Consider the following 14,048-nt stretch of genomic DNA (forward strand, 5'->3'; position numbering starts at 1 on the left):
CCCTGGAGGCTGATTTGTGCACCTTTGAAAAAGGACCTGCCCAAAAGACAAAGCACGAGTCTCACTGTCCCTCTTTATTATTTAGAACCTAAGCTGTCACAAAGATGTACTTATCTTTTAAAATATTAAGCGAGATATTTTCAATCTGGCAGCACATAGGAATCTAAGGTAAGAGGCTCTGGAGACTAAAACCAGCCTGGGATGCACAGCATGAACCTGTTCTAAAACCCAAATCCTAACAAAAGTTAGGATTTTTTTCCTTCTAAAATTAGTGATGAAAATATTAGGCTAATGATAGATATTCTGAGGATCATAAGATAATAAATGCTGGTGTTGTACAGTTGAGGAAATTGAGCCCCAGGGAGGCAAGGTAACTTTCCAGCAGGATGCACAGAGAATCAGTGGCTGGCCTGGATGAGAAAGATTCCAATGACTAGCCACTGCCTTTCCACTAGAACGCTACCACACCTGTAAATCACAAGCTGCCTGCATGGAGTGTGTTATAGTCAAGTTTAATGTGAATAACTTAGCCCCCTCTAGCACTGTCATGTATTCAGGCCCTCGATGGCCTTGTTCAGCTTGGGGCTACCACAATGGTTTATGCAAAACATTTTCATCATCACGGAAAATTCTACTGGATAACACTGGGCTAAATGTAGCCAATTCTCCACATGGGGAGGAGAGACTGCCTCTGACAAGAACTCTGGAGCCCTCAATCTGATCACTGCCCCCTGAGAGAGAGGCCCAATGGGTACACAGAGGAAGGGGATGCAGGCTCTCCAGATGAGACATAATTGGCTGTGAACAGACGGTGGAGGAGGAGGACCCCACGTGTCAGAAGTCTAGGGGAGGGGAATAGAACAGAAATGGAGGATGAGTGGCGACAGGAAGATAAGAGCAAGGGAATTACAATCTGGATGTAATGTGAATAAAATATAATAATAAAAAAATTTTTTAAAAACTACTAGGCTAAGACAGAGACCAGCCACAGACAACACACCAGAGCGGTGCCATTCACCATGTCTGTGGGGGAGTTTATATTAATGTGAAGTTTTAATCAATATTTGTGAAAACAGAAAATGGGGATGCTCCTTGTCCTACTGAAATCTTCGTGTGTGCCCCCCCCCACACACACACATGTGTTCCTTGCAGGTTAGGGTTTCTGAAGAGAAGCTAATATGGAATTAGAGGCTTGCAGTATTTTTTTTTTTTTTAAGGGATAGTACCTGTAGGAGAGAGGACTGTTCAGAGGGAGAAACTGGACTATAAGGCAGGTTCAGCAAGGCCTTGGCCAATGCAGCTGACCATGAGAATCCATCTGCCAGAAGCTGCTCCTTCCTAGACTAGAAATGTGTTTCCAGCATTGTTTCTGCAGTAGAAACGGACTGGAAGCTACAGATGAGTGTCTATCCATGGAGAACTGCTTAAGCTGGGTGTACCATGCATCTGCAGCTTCCTACACAGAGTAAATTATTTTCAGAAGGTTCCAAGAGGTCTAACCCATATTTTGTAGTAAAAGCAAACTGTATAACATCATATGTTGTGTGATTTTTTTTTTAATGGTATGCTTAGAAAATTCCAGAAGGAGCCAGGTATGATGGCACATACCTTTAATCCCAGCACTCAGGGAGGCAGAGGCAGGCAGATCTCTATCAATTTGAGGCCAGTCTGGTCTATAAGTTGAGTCCAGGACAGCCAAGGCTACACAGAGAAACCCTGTCTTGAAAAACAAAAGTCTAGGCAGGAGAATCCACCTCTAGGCTTAAGACGAAGGGATGGGGGCATTTTGACCTTTTGTCTTGCACTTTCTCCACCATGTTTTTCATTTTGAAAGACATGTAAAAAGTGGCACCTGTGTACACATGATGATGCGCTTGTGTAAAATGACATCTTTTTATAATTTTTAAACACTTTCTTATACTTCCCCTCCCCCCCAGAATCTCTACAAACAAGCATGGGAAGCCGACAAGACCAAAATCCATATCATGCCTGACATCCCCGAGATTGTTTTGGCAAAAGCAAATGCAATTAATATGAGTGATGTAAGTATAAGCCCTCCGTTTCCATCCTTTCTTTTAGCTTGTTCACACCAATAATAGAAAACCAACTCGCCTACGTCGCTTAGCTTATGAGAATGAACATTTAAAAGCTGATGGACTGATGTCTTTTACTGAGGACAAATGAGCATCCTTCCCTCCGATCTTTGCTAATTTGGAGCTGGGCTGTCAGCGGAGGCTGGGACAGCAGTTAAAGTTTTGAAAAACTACTGGATTTTATTCTGGGGCAGGTGCTCCTTGAGCTAAGAGACCAGGCAGAAAGAGAAAGGCCTGGGGCCATGCTTCAGAGATGGTCCTAATGAAGGTTAAAACCGTAGAAAGAGAAGACGGATATTTTAAACAAAGTGGAACAAGTCCTACAATAAGGAATGTGGAACTCTCGTTAGAAAATGCATTTAATACTTAACTTCACTTCCTTCTCTCCCTGGCTATGATTTGCTGGGAATCCTCTAAGCTTTGCTGCTGCTGCTGTGGTTTTCTTTCTTTCTTTGAATTCCACAGAGATCTGGAATTGCTAGCACATTTTATTTGGCTGTGGAATTCACACAACAATTTTTATAAGTAAAGCTAAGATGCCCTTTTGGCATGTGAAGATGGCTGCTTTGTAGTCATTCTTTGCCTCTTATTTGATAAAAATAAACCAGTAAGAGTCCGCTGGACTCTGACGTCCTCACAGTATATTTACGGCCTCATGGAGACCAGAACATTTCCTTTTTGTAGTGATATACTAAAAACACATCTGAGCTTAGATAGTTGTTTTTGCCTTTCTCCCCCACACAGTGATGTTACTTAGAACATCCAACCACTGAACCACCTATAACAGATCTGCCCGACAGTCTTGGTGTGCAATGAGTCAGCCTTCTAGAATAAAGCCATTTTTTTCCTGTTGCCCCATCTTCTCTTTACAGAAACTCTATAAACTGTCGCTGGAAGAATCTAAAAAGAAAGGCTATGACCTCAGAACGGATGCGATTCCTATCAAAGCTGCCAAAGCATCAAGAGATATTGCGAGTGACGTAAGTGGGAAAGGGTGGCCGGCAGGCAAGCAGAGCAGTGCAGCCGCGAACACAGAGAGAATGAAAAACATGCCCGATCCTGTGCCTGAGAACAGTAGACTTCCTGTGTCCCACAAACGCTTTTTGGCAATGCTTGTGTGTCTTCTTTGGCGCTTCTAGAAAACACAGACGCAACAGAACGCCCGCCATTTAGTGCCTTCACAGGCCTCAGCCTCCCACCTCAGGAGGTCTAGATGAACTCTCTGCTTCTTGGCGCCTGAATTCCCAGCAGCATGCTTCATGCAGTGCAGCAAGGGTTTTGATCACTGGTGCTGCCAATGGCCGCTCTTAAACAACGAGAAAACTTTCCATCTAGTTGTTAAACCGTCAGTGGCTTGGCATCAGCTGTGGTGGGTGGGCTGGCACCACAGAAATGGATGAACCCTGTGAGCTAGGGCTCCCCACGCCCCCAAGAAAGCTGGTGTACCAGGCCAACACTCATATGAAACTTGATCTGGGCCCCAGAAATCTGCTCTCAGAAGTGTTTCATAGTGTAGAATGATGAGGAGCACAGGGCAAAGCTCTCCTTGCTGGCTACGTTGTTCCCAGCTGTACTGTCCTCTTTCTCCCTTGTCCTGCATCTTCCCTTCCCGTAGAGCTCCTCGCCATCCCTCCATTGCTAAGAATTCCAGGTTCTTCCTGTAGAATACTGGAGTCTCTTCCCTTTCCTCCCCCCACCCCCTTGTCCCATAACAGCCACATAACCCTATGAACAGAAGCAGTGGCGTTGCTCACTATCTCCCCCTATGGAAGCTAGGTGGGAATAGCAACATTTCTCCTTTAAAAAAAATATATAGTTTATTAATCTATTCATATTACATCTCAATGGTTATCCCATCCCTTGTATCCTCCCATTCCTCCCTCCATCCCACTTCCCCCTTACTCCCTTTTCCTATGACTGTGACTTAGGGGGACCTCTTCCCCCTGTATATGCTCATAGATCTCCTTTGTTTTGTCAGTTTGGAGAGAAAAAAAAATCCTCCAGGATACAAAGCTGCTCTAAAATTAGTTCTGTCCTTGCACTAATATTTCAGCAGTAAGGGACTGGCTGGTTTATTCCATTGGGCTGCTTGTTTTTTCTCTTGTTTGCTGTGATCTTCCCGTAACAGCAGAGTGTGTGCACCAATCACTGTGGCCCAGGATGATGTGCACTCACTGTGGCCCAGGATGATATGCACTCCATTTTCATTCACCTGAGGCACTCACTCAGCGTGTAGTCGCATATAAAATAAGGACTGGGCTAAGAACTCTGCTGCCAGGTTCCACAGGCCAATGTCAGAAATGTGCTCTGTCCACAGTGGAACTGTATACAAGTACTGACTATATGAAATTCAGAATATTGACACTAGAATGATCTTTTTAGTTAAGGAAATTGTTCTTCATATTAATTCATATTCCCTTCACAGTATAAATACAAGCACAATTATGAAAAGGAGAAAGGAAAAATGGTTGGTTTTCGCAGTCTTGAGGATGATCCCAAATTAGTCCACTCCATGCATGTGGCTAAGATGCAGTCGGATCGAGAATACAAGAAAAACTATGAAAAGACGAAGACCAGCTACCATACTCCTGCCGACATGCTGAGCGTCACGGCCGCCAAGGACGCGCAAGCCAACATCACCAACACTAACTACAAGCGCCTCATTCATAAGTACATTCTCCTCCCCGATGCGATGAACATTGAGCTGACCCGGAATATGAATCACATCCAGAGTGATGTAAGAGAGTCTTCAGATGACGGTGGGCAGGCCCATCCCGGGGGGCGGGCCCATACCGGGGGGCGGGCCCATCCCTGGGGGGTGGGCTCATGGGGGGCGGACTGCGGGGCATCGCAGTCTTAGGTACCACAGCCTGTGTTTTAGTTGAAGAAGTGAAGTCAAGTCTGTCTCTTTCTTTATAGAACGAATATAAGCAAGACTACAAGGAGTGGTACAGAGGGCTCGGCTGGAGCCCAGCTGGCTCCCTGGAGGTGGAGAAGGCCAAGAAAGCAACTGAATATGCCAGCGATCAGAAGTACCGCCAGCATCCTAGCAACTTCCAGTTTAAAAAGTTGACCGACTCCATGGACATGGTGCTGGCAAAGCAGAACGCTCACACCATGAATAAGGTAGAGAGAACGGTGCTCTTCCTTCCTCCCAATCAAGGAAAGGCCAAAAATCTGTGCCCCTTACTCAGGGAGTTAAACTCAGGTTCTGCATGCCTAGGAAAATGGCAAATGATTACAGAGCACTGACCTGTGATATTTCAGTGTCCATCTCTTACAGTGTCTTACAGTGTCTTCCTTATCATCTAGCTGAGTTAGAAATTGCTTAGATTGCCGGGTGTGGTGACACATGCCTTTAATCCCAGCACTCGGGAGGCAGAGGCAGGTGGATCGCTGTGAGTTCGAGGCCAGCCTGGTCTGCAAAGTGAGTCTGGTACAGCCAAGGCTACACAGAGAAACCCTATCTCAAAAAACCAAAAAAAAAAAAAAAAAAAAAAGAAAAAGAAGAGGAAAAAAGAAAAAGAAATTGCTTAGATTTTTAAATGCATATAACCTAAGTACTTTCATTCTATTCTAAAGATGGAAAAGATGCAAAATATTATTTTCCAAACCTGACATTAAAGCCAGGTGTGACAGCACACACCTGTACCCTAGCAGTTAGAAGGCTGGGCAGGATGATGGGAAGTTCAAGGTAGTAGATAGAATATATGTATATGCAATGTATACGTATACGTATATGTAATGTATATATATATATGTATACGTATATGTAATGTATGTATATATATAACGAGAGTCTTTTTTTTAAAGGATAGTTTAAACTAAATGCATTCAAATATTCTGCTTATTTTCTTTCCTATTTATTCTTATCCATTATTCAGACTTAAACTATCTCTTCTTGTGCTTCCTAGCATTTATACACCGTTGACTGGAATAAAGATAAAACCAAGATTCATGTGATGCCTGATACTCCAGACATTCTGCAAGCCAAGCAGAACCAGTCACTTTACAGTCAGGTAAAGAAGGCATGCACATCAATGATGTATTTTGTCTCAAAACTTAGTTCTAAACTGATGAAATAGGCCAGGCAGTGATGGTGCACACCTTTGATCCCAGCACTTAGGAGGCAGAGGCAGGCAGATCTCTGAGTTCGAGGCCAACCTGGTCTACAGAGTGAGTCCAGGACAGCCAGGGCTACACAGAGAAACCCTGTCTCAGGAAACAAACAAAACAAAACAAAACAAAAAAAGCCCAACAACAACAACAAAAACAAAAGGCCCCTGACATAATAGAAAATAACCGCTGTAAATGCTGGAGCAACAGGAGTGAACCAAGCTCTTCCTCCTAGAAAGCTTTCAAGATATTGTTAGGAGCAAGGGCCTCAGCTGTCTGCCCCGGGGAGGCAGGAGCTGCATCTGTTCTCTCTCTCTCTCTCTGCTCATTGTGCTTGATGCAAAACAGAGTTGCCATAAATAATTATTGAAACATAAAATTACTTCAAACAGATGTGTGATGTAAGTGTGGCTTTGGCATCTGTGCATTGCTTGATACTAGACTAACCACCTACTCTGAAGTCTGATTCCTTCACTACTAAAGTCAGGACCATAAAAGTACCTGTGACATTGGATTGCCATGAGGAACCAATGAGAATCTCCATACGGTGTACAGCACAGTACCCTGTATATAGAATGTGCTAGATGACCATTGCACTTTGGTGACTTTTTACATACCCCCCAACAAATTGGACTAGAACAGCTAGCTCATATATTGCAATTTACAAAGGCCTTTATTACTGTTGCCATGTAGACAAATGATTGAAATTGTGTGATATCATTTTCTTTCTTTCTTTTTTTTATTATCTTAATGTCGATATTTAAAACAGTGCTCCAAGCCTGTTTGTTAACAACAGGACAAAAGGCACCTTATAAACCTGATAGGACCAGATTGTTGTTAAATAGTAGATGATGCCCTCAAATGCACCATCACCCCAAAATGGAACCAAAACCAGTGCTAGATCTCATGACACTATGCTGGTGCTGAGTCTGTGCTTAGCAAGCCACCTGGTTGGTGTTATGTGTTCAGAGGCAAGAGAGGTGATCATAGGGCTCTGCATCCACTCTCTGTGCAGTCTTTGGCTTGTCTGTGGTTTTAATATAGAAAGAAGAGTGCTAAAGAGTCTCTTTGCTTTTCAGAAATCCTATAGACTGGGTTGGGAGGAGGCTCTGAAGAAAGGCTACGATCTCCCTGTAGACGCGATTTCTGTCCAGCTGGCCAAGACATCAAGGGACATCGCTAGTGACGTAAGTGCTGCTGTGGGTAGAAGAATGTGTTTTCAGCTGGGCTGGTGATGTAATGTTGATTACTTTTGAAATGTACTTCTGGTTTTTTTGTTTTGTTGTGTTTTGATTTTTTGAGACAGGGCTTCTCTGGGTAGCCTTGCCTATCCTGGACTAGCCTTGGAGACCAGGCTGGCCTTGAACTCACAGCAATCCGCCTACCTCTGCCTCCCGTGTGCTGGGATTAAAGACGTGTGCCACCACGCCCGGCTTGTACTTTTGTTTCTTTATCTCTTTCTACCCTGTTTACTAAGAATCGTCTCCCCAGGCCCCAAACATCCAAGGGGCTTTTCCAGTCACCCAGTAGCCAGAGAACCTCTAAGACCCATTACAATAAGGTGCTGTTCCAGATATTACAATGAAAGTAGACATTGTGGGAGTTTTATGCCTTGCCTAAAATTAATATTCCTGTTTTTTTATTTGTCTATTTTAGACAACTTCAGGCCAGATGATAAATCAACTTTAGCAAGCTGAGGTTAATAGTTTTTAGCCATCAGTCATTTTAATTTAGCCCTTCCTTGCACTCACATAATTATAATAATAAGTTAGCTGTAGGCACTGAAAATTCAGAAAGGCTCTCTTTACAGTCTAAAGATCTGGTTAGTAACAAAATGCCATGTGTGCTCCAAAGGGCGGATTCCTCATATGACTGGAAAAGTTGGAACTTTTGGTGACACCTTACATATGGTCCCTGTATTTACAACATTTTTTAAAAATTATATTTCACTTGCATATAAATAAATATTTCATTTGATAATCTCAAAAACTAACTAGAAGAAACTGAAATCATCTTGGAAGGGTGGCATGGCTCTGTGGGTAAAGGAGTTTGCAGACAAGCCTGAAGACCCGAGTTCAATCCCTGAAGCCCACATGATGGAAGGAGAGAACTGACTTCCATAAGTTGTCTTCTGGCCTCCACACATGAACCGTGGCGTTCATGTGCCCACACATGCACACAAGTAAATAAATAAATATAATAAAATTAACTTATGGGGGTTGGTTTATTATGACAGTGACTGCTGCCAAAACTGACCACCTGAGTTTGGTCCTAGAGATCCATTTGATAGAAGTAAGAAAATGACTCCCACAAGTTATCCTCTGACCTCTGTGTGCCCTGTGACAGAAGCACATTAAGTCTCTCTCCTCCTTTGTTTCTCTCTGTCTCTCTGTCTCTCACGTGTGTGTTTTAATTTTTTATAGTTATAAAAAATGTCAAAGAATCCTTATTTTAGAGAATGAATTACCAAACTTTCATAGGGACACACACATCATCTTAAAAACCTCAACATAAACAATGATTTGCAAGCTGGGCATTGGCTCTTGCCTTTGATCCTAGTACTCAGGAGACAGAGGCAGGCAGATGTCTGTTGCGTTTGAGGCCGGCTGTCTATATGAGTCTTAGCGCAGCCCAGAGCTACATAGTGACACCCTATCTCAAAGCAAAAAGCAAACCCAACCACAAGATTTGCTTCTACATATAGGCCAAAGTAGAAGGGGAGAAAGAGAGACAGAAAAACAGAATCTGACAAGAAATTCAAACAACACAGGGGGAAGCGCTATGTAATTTAATTGTGGCCCTCCAAAAATACCAGGAAATTAACTCGGACTCTCTGGCTTTCGGATCAAGACTCATTAAGTTGAACTGAAAAAATGATGAGCCTACATGATAAAGCAGACACATTTTCATTTAGTGTCATGTGCTAATGATACTATAAAAACCGAAGGGGCATCCAGAATTTCCAAGCAACCCCGTGGCCACCAGTTCCTCATTGCTTTCCTTACAAACCCACTTGAAACTTCACAGTTAAATCAGCTACTTGTGACCTTTCCCACGACAGAAAGAAATTGTGTTCCCTCTCGGCTTCAAATGGTTCTAATATCTGTAACATTTCATAAAATCAGAGGTACATTTGAAGTGGGTAATGTAGTAAGTTACGCTAATGGAAATTGGAATTAGGAGATAGAAAGGTGGTTTAGTTCAAATCTCTGGCCGGACATCCTGCCTTTCCTCATGCGTGGCATGGAGGGAGGATGCTATTTGCATCCTCGGGTATCACAAGCAGAGGACTTCCGTGATCTGCGGAGTGCCTGTGTTCTTGGTTGGCTTGGGCCCAGCTGTTATCAGACTTCTTTTTGCTTTTATGTGGTATTTCATAATCAGCACTAAGTCTGTGTTCTGGAGTATCATAAAGTAGCTTATCTGTTCTTCTACGTGACATTCATTCAAGCATCCCAGTATCCTTATTGTCCTTTGGTTTTAGTTTTATAGCTACATTTAACCTTCTATTAGCAGTTCATTCTATTTGTGATTTGTTTTGTTTTGTCATCTTCAAATAGGGCGTCAAATTTTACCGTTTTGTTGGTGCAGGAGCTCAGGCCAGCTTAAATGAGCTCCTGGTATGTGTTTATCTGTGCTCCATACAGAGTTAATGGCTCTGCTTTTTTTTTTTTTTTTTTTTTTTTTTTATAAGCTATTTTGTCAGGCTGTGCTGGGTAGCTTTTGTATCACTATGACCCAGAACACCACACAGAAAGAAGCAAGCAAAGACAAAGTGTTTTGATTCACAGTTTCTAAGGCTTTTATCCATCCTGGCAAAGAAGGCATGGAGAGCACCTCAGTATACATCACTCTAAGCCAGAAATCTGAAGATCGGAAAGCTGACACTCATGCGGCTTTCGCCTTTTCCCTTTTCCTTCAGGCCAAGCCCCTGGTTCATGGGATTGCAATCCATGTGCAGAGTGGATCTTTTTCCTTCTGGAAAAGCCCTTACAGACACACCCAGCGGTGTGCCTTCAGCCTGTAGATGAGTCTATATCCAAGCAAGTCAAGAAGGCAGATCAACCAGTATGAGGATATAGTCAGCTTACAGTCACAATTGTTTAAGTGTGTGTAATCTGAGGGAGCAGAGCCTATATCTGAGTTCTGGTCTGCGTTTAGTGCTTTACATTAAGCAGCTGTCATTCACTTGTTGGCAATGCTGTTGTCTTTTAGTAGTAATGCCTTTTCCCCCAGCTACATCTTTCTGGATTTTACATTTGTTATCTTAAATTTGCATAGTTGTTTTTGTTTTTGTTTTTTACCTACTTGACAAGTTGTTGAGCCTTTGTGGAATTTTGCTTCTAACTAAAATAACAAGATAGTCCTATCTGTGCCCATAAGACGTAAGTTCCAGTCTAGACAAAGCTATGTAATGTAATCATATGAAAACCCTGTGGTCTACATTTTTAGCTTGCTCACCCAATCGTACATCTTCACCACTCTTTCTGTGTCATCCAGCCCTTATTTTCCTCATAAACATGTAACAAGCATTTTGCTAAATGTTTTCCTGAAGACAGACAACAACACCTTTAGGTGGAACAGATTTCTCCACTACGTTATATTTCTTGGATAGATATGATTAAACAGGGCATACATATGGAAGAAAACATTTCCTGTTAGGTTAGCTCTGAATCCATTCTTTTACATCTGGCTTTTTGGGGGGAAGGGAAGTATAACAACAATGCAAGTTGAGTTTAACTTAGCTTTTGTTTATGTTATTAAAAAAAAGACTGTGTTTCCTGATTTCAGTTTAAATATAAACAAGGCTACCGGAAACAACTGGGACACCATATTGGATTCCAGAGTGTACAAGATGACCCAAAGCTTGTGCTATCAATGAATGTAGCCAAAATGCAGAGTGACAGAGAGTACAAGAAAGACTTTGAGAAGTGGAAAACCAAATACACCAGCCCTGTGGACATGCTGGGCGTGGTGTTGGCCAAAAAGTGCCAGGCCTTGGTCAGTGATGCGGATTACAGGAACTATTTACACCAGTGGACGTGCCTGCCGGATCAGAATGACGTCATCCAAGCTAAAAAAGTCTACGAGTTGCAAAGCGAGGTCAGTGTCTCTCAAACTAGGTAGGTTAAAATGATTCCACATGTTAATAGCTATTTGTATGGGGGAGAAAATCAGAGATTGGAAAGAGGAATTGTCACTGACCACCTTAGACATACTTGTCTGTCATGTGATATAACAGCCATGGTGAAGGTGAAGATGGGATTTTGATGGCTTGTTTTATCTTTTGCTAGAACATGTATAAAGCTGACCTTGAGTGGCTGAGAGGCATAGGATGGAGTCCCTTGGGTTCTTTGGAAGCAGAAAAGAACAAGCGAGCTTCGGAAATCATCAGTGAGAAGAAATACCGTCAACCTCCAGACAGAAATAAGTTCACCAGCATCCCTGATGCCATGGACATAGTTCTGGCAAAAACAAATGCCAAAAACAGGAGCGATGTGAGTATTTCTTTAGAAATGGATGGAATCAGTTATAACCTGTCATTTAGGAACATTCACTTAGCGAATGATTAGAACACGGACATCACCTCATCTCGTTTAGTACAACATAATGTTTTATATTGGTTTGATCTATCTGAATTGTCAACCACTTTACACTAAATAATTAAATGCAGTTTATTGCCAATCTTAGTTCAACCAAGTTTCCTTACTTAGCAAAATATAATAAAAATTGTTGAATGTGGTTTTTTTTTTTTTCTTTGAAACCTAAATATATTAAGGACCTACATATTTTTTAACTGGAACAGAGCGAAGGAAAGGGAGCAATTCTGAGAGCCTGACACAGTGGAAATGTTACAAAGAAACAGATTTGGGGTTGTTGTTGTTTGCCACAGAGCCACACCTCCCTTAAAAGGTTTTATTTTCTGATGATAGTTGCCGAGCATGCATGAGGCCCGAGGTTCAATTCTCAGTACCACAAAAGTATACTTGTTTTAAAGACAAAATGATCACGATGCATTTAGTCTAGCTGGATCAAGATCATGTGTGTTCCATGGCATAGTGAGTATATATTCTGCCTTTAGTGTTCCCCACTAGCGCAGACACCAGTGCTTGGCGTAGAGTAGGGACTTAACAAGTACCGATAGGATGAGGTAAGCAAAAGCAGCTATGTGCAATGTTTTTATACAGACAAGAGGTAGACACTGTTGCTACTCAGCCTAAGCTTGAACATTGTCAATGCACACATCAGTGCTTACCTGATACATAAAGCTCTATTTTACAGCTGATAGCCATGGCTCCTCTCCTCCTAACCAAACACAGACAGCCATTTTGTTTTCCAAAAGCTGTAGCAGTTGCAATCCTGCCAGCCTCTTCCTGTCTCAATCTCCATTTCTTCTCTTTTTGTCTTTGTGATACACTTTGGCTACAAAAGGTGGACGAACAAGCAAGCATATTTTAGGTTTTGTTTTGTTTTGTTTTTCTCTAGAACATTGTCCCTTTCTTAGAATCTAAATTTCTTTGAGAAAAAAGAAAGGAAGGAAGGAAGGAAGAAAAGAAAGAAAGAAAGAAAAGCTCTGAACCAAGAAGATAAGGGAAAAGACTAGACTGTAAAGCTGACCAGTTCGTGTCATAATTGCAGGGATGCTGAGCAACTGTGAGCAAGTCTGTGAGGGCTTTGCACACTCAGGCACAAGCCAGACCAGCTAGGGTCCTTGAGTATCTTATTTTGAATGTACTGGCCTAACTAGTATTGGCATTCATTGTGCATTCTGTAGGATCAAGTTGGCATTTAATATCGAGGATATCATCTAGTTTCGTGGTTCTCTTCTGGAACGCTTTGCCCCCTGGCAGAAATTTTACAGTACCTAGAAGGCTTTTTGCCCTTTGCTTGCCCAACTTGGAGGTGGTGTGCTGCTGGCCTCTAGTGGCTAGGAAGCAGGCATGGCTACTAAAAATCCCATAAGACTTAAGACTGTTCCGTACAACCAAGAACCTCCCAGTGTGTAACACCAACATTATAAGCGTTCTTACCAGAAAGATTGTTAAAGAACTTGAGTTTACATATATTAATACCAATGAGCCTTTCTTCAGCTTAGTCCTGAAGGCCTAATTAACTTCTCTGTACCTTCTGCATGATAGGAAGCGTATTCATACATTACAAAAGTAGCAGCCCTTTGAATGCCCCAGACCATATATCTTAAAGGGAACTTGGCAAATCTAAGGAATTAATGAATTGTTGAAAATGTTTATACTGGAGAGATGGCTGGCGAGATGGTTCAATGAGCCTTGGAGCCCACGTGGTGAATGAGAAACCACTCCTGTATGTTGTCCTTTTGCCTCCCATGTGCAAGCCACAGTACCTGGACCCTACACACACACACACACACACACACACACACACACACACACACACACACACACACACACACACACAATGTTAGAAAATAAAAAGGTACTCTGTTTTACTACAAATACCCTTTGTACTAAAAGGAAAGTATTCCCCCTAGCTGTCTATGAAATCTGAGGTCACCATTGCATTTGACTCTGGACTATTTTCCTGCTGTCTCTCTGTCACCTTGTATTTTCAGAGTGTCCTCGGGATGATTTACATCATGTATTTTCTTTTTGGGGGTGGAGCGGGGGCTAGGGTGGGGTTTGAGACAGGGTTTGTCTGTGTAACAACCCTAACTGTCCTAGACTCACTTTGTAGACCAGTGGACTTGAACTCACAGAGATCTACCTGCCTCTGTCTCCCAAGTGCTGGGATTAAAGGCATGTGTCACAACACCCAGCTTCAAGAGGAAGACACATACCGTGCCCTTCTTGGGCCTCTGAAGAG

General features: G+C 42.4%; 1 protein-coding gene across 3 annotated transcripts in view; it reads left to right on the plus strand.

The window, feature by feature from the left end:
* Neb (nebulin) overlaps nucleotides 1–14,048 on the plus strand; it is a 199,123-nt gene that overhangs the window by 64,354 nt on the left and 120,721 nt on the right. For all 3 annotated transcript variants that reach the window (XM_051167175.1, XM_051167177.1, XM_051167176.1), the window contains exons 45-52: nucleotides 1,938–2,042; nucleotides 2,966–3,073; nucleotides 4,519–4,830; nucleotides 5,013–5,219; nucleotides 6,008–6,112; nucleotides 7,289–7,396; nucleotides 11,001–11,312; nucleotides 11,504–11,707. In XM_051167175.1, the coding sequence (XP_051023132.1) occupies nucleotides 1,938–2,042; nucleotides 2,966–3,073; nucleotides 4,519–4,830; nucleotides 5,013–5,219; nucleotides 6,008–6,112; nucleotides 7,289–7,396; nucleotides 11,001–11,312; nucleotides 11,504–11,707 (1,461 nt within the window). The remainder of the gene's footprint in view (nucleotides 1–1,937; nucleotides 2,043–2,965; nucleotides 3,074–4,518; nucleotides 4,831–5,012; nucleotides 5,220–6,007; nucleotides 6,113–7,288; nucleotides 7,397–11,000; nucleotides 11,313–11,503; nucleotides 11,708–14,048) is intronic.

Source organism: Acomys russatus, chromosome 24 (assembly GCF_903995435.1).
Source record: "Acomys russatus chromosome 24, mAcoRus1.1, whole genome shotgun sequence".
Lineage (NCBI taxonomy): Eukaryota > Metazoa > Chordata > Mammalia > Rodentia > Muridae > Acomys > Acomys russatus.